Raw genomic sequence first — 2,514 nt, 5'->3', positions numbered from 1 at the left:
CCTACCCCGACCTCGGCCGAGATGCCCCGTTTCATCGGGATGCCCCGATACGTTGGGATGTTGCCTTTATTGGCCAAGCGAGCTCGGCTCATTCTTTACCGGCTTCAGCCAACGAGCTCGGCCCGCTATTCCATTTCTGGATTTCTCTGCCGACGTCCTCGAAGAACGGAGTCCGAGCAGAGAAGCGTCCTCAGTCGCCTCGGCGCATGGACGCATACGGTACAAGGTACCCATTTATTTAATGTTTTTTACATTATCTATTCTGCTTCTGGATTTCTCTGCCGACGTCCTCGAAGAACGGAGTCCGAGCAGAGAATCGTCCTCAGTCGCCTCGGCGCATGGACGCATACGGTACAAGGTACCCATTTATTTAATGTTTTTTACATTATCTATTCTGCTTCTGGATTTCTCTGCCGACGTCCTCGAAGAACGGAGTCCGAGCAGAGAAGCGTCCTCAGTCGCCTCGGCGCATGGACGCATACGGTACAAGGTACCCATTTATTTAATGTTTTTTTACATTATCTATTCTGCTTCTGGATTTCTCTGCCGACGTCCTCGAAGAACGGAGTCCGAGCAGAGAAGCGTCCTCAGTCGCCTCGGCGCATGGACGCATACGGTACAAGGTACCCATTTATTTAATGTTTTTTACATTATCTATTCTGCTTCTGGATTTCTCTGCCGACGTCCTCGAAGAACGGAGTCCGAGCAGAGAAGCGTCCTCAGTCGCCTCGGCGCATGGACGCATACGGTACAAGGTACCCATTTATTTAATGTTTTTTTACATTATCTATTCTGCTTCTGGATTTCTCTGCCGACGTCCTCGAAGAACGGAGTCCGAGCAGAGAAGCGTCCTCAGTCGCCTCGGCGCATGGACGCATACGGTACAAGGTACCCATTTATTTAATGCTTTTTACATTATCTATGCGTTGCTATACCATTGGTCGAAGAACCGAGCAATGGAGCTCGGCAAGCCAAAACTTAAGCTCAGGCCCTAGAGCCCATATCCTCGGAACCTAAAATAGATCCGAGCAGAGAAACTTAAAAGCTACAATAGACAAGTTTCCACACATGAATATTCATTTCAAAAAGCCCGGAGGCCTAGTACAAGGGCTCGGACCCGGCCTTAACAAAGTATAGAGGCCGCTCCGGCTTACAAAAAGGAAAAAGAAGATAGAAAAAAGGAGAAACTACACCAAGGGCTCAGGCCCGGCGACTTCAGGAACAGATGGCTCTACTGCGGCCGAGGCCCCCACGGTGGCTTTAGGAGCTGCCTCGGTGACCTCGAGAACGATCTCGCCTTCTTCAGCTTGACCCTCCTGGTCGGTCCCGCCAGAGGTTGGAACCTCTACCTCCGCCTCCGCTTCTGGGTTTTCGACCCCAGCGCCTGGTTGAAGCAGGCTAAGGTCGAAATCTGGGAGAAGTCGCCGCAACTGATTGCGGAAGTCCTTGAAGCCCTGGATGAGACCATTGACGCCTTCCTCTTCCATCAAGTTGCGAAACTCTTCCGATTCACGGAAGAGCTTGACGGCGTCCTGGGCCTGCTCCCGGGCCTCCTTCTCCCGAGCCTCATGGTAGGCGGCCTTCCGCTCCAAAATCTTTATTTCTCTTTCGCGATCCGCGAGCAGAGATTGCACGTCAAGTAGACGGATCTCGAGATCTCGGACCTTTATTCGAGCCTCCCCCACCTCCTGCTCGCGTATAGCGAGCGACGATTCGGCCTCCGTCCGGCGGGCCTCCGCGGCGCGCACTTCGGACCTAGTCAAAGAGTGCGCGCCCTTCTCCTCTTCAAGTTCAGCGACCAGAGTCCGAACCTCGTCTTCGGCCGCCCCTAGCTTCGCTTGAAGCACTTTCTGCTCGGCCTCAGACGCGAGGAACTTTGTTTCGGCCTCCTCGCGCCCCCTTTGATGCCTTCGGGCCCGGTCCCGATAGTCCTGGATGATGTGAATCATCGTCTCGGTCTCGTGGAGGCGCTGCAAGAGGGACATGTAAGAAACAGTCTTAAGCCGAAACACAAATTTGCACAGAGATAAAAGCTGACTTACTCGGATGGAAGAGCAAATAGCGGAGTCCATGAACTCGCCGTAGTTCATGGACCGAATTTTGGCCTGGTCGGCCGGGAGCAGCGCGACCCGAAGAACTTCGCGCGCCACTTGTGCATTATCGAGGGCCGAGTCGCCCTCGAAAACAGCCCATCCAGGAGCGTAAGGCACCCGCTCCTGAGGACCCGAAGAACCCGCCAGACCGGCCTCAGCTGGCCTGGGTGCAGCCGACCCCGTTGCTTCTTGGCTATTCCCCGGCTCAGAGCTGGGGAATTGGGGTCGAGTAGACGGCTGACCGGACCGCTGCGTGGTAGAGGTGGGGCGTGCGAGCGCCAGATCTGTTGAGGTCCTCCCTCCCTGGTCGGAATTTGGAGCTTTCCGCCGACCAGGGACTTGCGAAATCGGCACCGGACACGGAGGTGCCATCGTGGCTCCGCCAGAGCCCACGCCCTCTCCCCGACCAGCCTCAGGGCGC

General features: G+C 55.3%; 1 protein-coding gene across 1 annotated transcript; it reads right to left on the bottom strand.

The window, feature by feature from the left end:
• Nucleotides 1-1,149: 1,149 nt before the first annotated feature.
• On the bottom strand, nt 1,150-2,514 carry LOC120108312 (uncharacterized). Its single transcript, XM_088710356.2, has 2 exons — nt 2,043-2,514; nt 1,150-1,970 (listed from the first exon to the last, which is right to left on the bottom strand). The coding sequence occupies exons 1-2, from the start codon at nt 2,463-2,465 to the stop codon at nt 1,188-1,190; spliced, it is 1,206 nt and encodes a 401-aa protein (XP_088566482.1). The 5' UTR covers nt 2,466-2,514; the 3' UTR covers nt 1,150-1,187.

This window comes from Phoenix dactylifera, chromosome 14 (genome assembly GCF_051530095.1).
Source record: "Phoenix dactylifera cultivar Ajwa chromosome 14, Ajwa_hap1_PhDact_Kaust_v1.1, whole genome shotgun sequence".
Lineage (NCBI taxonomy): Eukaryota > Viridiplantae > Streptophyta > Magnoliopsida > Arecales > Arecaceae > Phoenix > Phoenix dactylifera.
Note: the sequence above shows the minus strand (reverse complement) of the source record. Positions and strands in the feature narration are given on the sequence as shown.